At 33.3% G+C, this 2,524-nt stretch overlaps 1 protein-coding gene across 1 annotated transcript in view; it reads left to right on the top strand.

Annotated features, from left to right (window-relative positions):
- Positions 1-2,524, top strand: part of PGR (progesterone receptor) — a 104,907-nt gene that overhangs the window by 40,368 nt on the left and 62,015 nt on the right. The window contains exon 3 of the mRNA XM_007938081.2: positions 1,099-1,215. Coding sequence (XP_007936272.1) covers positions 1,099-1,215 — 117 coding nt within the window. The remainder of the gene's footprint in view (positions 1-1,098; positions 1,216-2,524) is intronic.

Here is a 2,524-nt window from a genome sequence, read left to right as displayed (position 1 = left end):
TGGAATGTAAAACACTACAGGGAAGTTTCCATAATCTTTTAAAGTTATTTATATTGCTTAAAAATTATAAGTAAACTGATGATGTTGAAAGACTCACAGTCTATTTTAAAGAAACTGGAAAAACACATTAATTAATGTTGGGAAACAAGGATAACCAAAGAAAAATTTCTAGTTTATTAATATCTACACATTTATGTTGAAATTTTTTTAAAGTTTACAATTTCTGTTCAATCTAAATAAGTTAGATTATCCCATGTCTTATTAAATGGAACATATATGTGGTTTAGAAATCATCCTTGTTGAATAATATCATATAATAATAATAATAACATATAATATATAATGTTATAATAGTATATGTAATATATGTAATAATATAGTAATAGCATATGCCAGACCTTTTGAAGGGTATAAGACATTTCCTCTACACAGAATAACCACAGAGAGATGTGCTCTATCGGTATTTCTATAATTCTGTTCTCTCCTTCAATGAATACTTCTCACTGTTTTAAATTGTTCTCTCTTCTTCATTATTTATATTCTCTGTGTTTTCTAATTTGTGCCCAAAATACACCAAACAATAAAGTCAGTTCAGTTAGTAACATTTTTTTTACATACCATTCTCAATTATCAGACTCTTAGAGTGTGAGATAGCTCTAGGCTTTTCCAATAGAATTAAGTCATTTTCACAGTACTCTTTAACTCTTTAGTCCATATCTGTTCTCTTGAAGCCTTTAATATTAGGGAAAAAAAAGTCTTACTGGTAACTTGTGCTCTCACTTAGGCTCCTGAAGGCACTTGCAAAGTCTGGAGCAGATCTGAAGCACCGCCAACAGTCATACTGAGCAAGTGGCGCTTGCTGGGTGATGCTGCCAGGAAATCCTTACGTCAATGACCTGTGGGCACATTATGAGCCAAAATGAGAGTGTCCGTGCCAATCCCGCACATATAGCTCATGGAATTGTAATGGTAGATGATATGGACAAAAAAACATTGATTGTTTTAATTATTTCTGTCCTCTTTTTTTTGGTTGTCATTACAGAAAATTTATAGTGATCTTTAGATATTGAAAATAAGTTTTACTTTTTTCTTTTTTAGGGCAACATAACTATTTATGTGCTGGAAGAAATGACTGCATTGTTGATAAAATCCGTAGGAAAAACTGCCCAGCATGTCGCCTTAGAAAATGCTGTCAGGCTGGCATGGTCCTTGGAGGTAATTCTGATTTTTTCATCAATAATACAATAGTAAACTTTCTGATATTTATTCTATAAAACTATTATTGTTTGTTGTTGTTATGTGCCGTCGAGTCAGCCCTGACTCATAGCGACCCCTCCTTGTGTTTCCGAGGTGGTATCACTACAGAAGTAGGATTGCCCAACCTTCCTTCCGAAGAGATGCTAATGGGTTTGAACCACTCGCTTTCTGGTTAGCAGTCAAGTGCCTTAGGCACTATGCTCCCTGTCAGAAAATTCTAGCTTTCTTATTCATCTTTGTTCCTGTTTGCTTTTTCTATTTTTATTATTGGTAATGACTCTTTATGCTTGAGTGTCTGAATGAAGCAACCAATGACTGTCCCATCAAGTTCTAGATTTCCAGTATTGTGAAGTCTGTTATAAGAAGTATAAAACCTCCACTCATCTATAAAACCTCCACTCATCTATATTGCCTTTAAATAGATGTTGTGGAAAGAGCACTGAGCTGTCATGAAGTAATGTGGGTTGAAATCTGTACTGTAGAGTCCACACTCTGTGAGTGTGTAGAGCACTCACTGCTGTGTGGCTTTCAGTAAGTCATCTACCCTTTCTGAGTGTTGTTTCCTTATCTGTAAAATAAGAGAATTTTTTCCCTTTTTCTCCTATTTCCCTGCATCATTATTATAAACATTTCTTTATTATATCATCTAAAAATAGCTTGTGTTCCATCAATGTGTTGTATTATCTTCTTTTGAGAAACACTCTATTAGATCAATATTTATCAAGTTTGAAAGCATACCCAAAGGTTACCTCCTTTCTAAAACTTTTGCCAACACTGTCAGACAAAATCAATCATTAATTTTTCTATATTTCCATCACATTTTATATATCTCAATTAAATAATTTAGTATAGTATTTTATAATATATTGATTAGGGATTTGTTTTCTCTATAAACTCCAGAGTAACGAACAAGTCTCAATCTTTTATAATCTGCAGCGCTGCCTAATATAGGGAAATATTCAATAAGTATTTACCAAATAAATAAACTCACTCACTCATCCGTTTAAGCATTGTTTTTAGTCTTACTCCTCAGTTTCCTCCCTTATACTTCAACTTTATCCTCAGAAGCCTCCAATAATCTAAATTTTAGAGGACTGTCTTACAAAATCACACATATAGTTAATGTTGCAGTCAGAAGAAAAACCCTGGAAATATTCTTACTTCAAGAACAATCATCATTTTTTCCATAGCACACTTGCCTCAGAAAATGCTAGAACCTCTAATACAGAAACCCATGTTCCCTCAAGAATCTTTACTCTTTAACAGC

The sequence above is a fragment of the Orycteropus afer genome, unplaced genomic scaffold (genome assembly GCF_000298275.1).
Source record: "Orycteropus afer afer isolate SDZICR_OR568_19922 unplaced genomic scaffold, OryAfe1.0 scaffold00047, whole genome shotgun sequence".
Lineage (NCBI taxonomy): Eukaryota > Metazoa > Chordata > Mammalia > Tubulidentata > Orycteropodidae > Orycteropus > Orycteropus afer.
The sequence above is the reverse complement of the archived record's forward strand: the minus strand, read 5'-3'. Positions and strand labels throughout refer to the sequence as shown.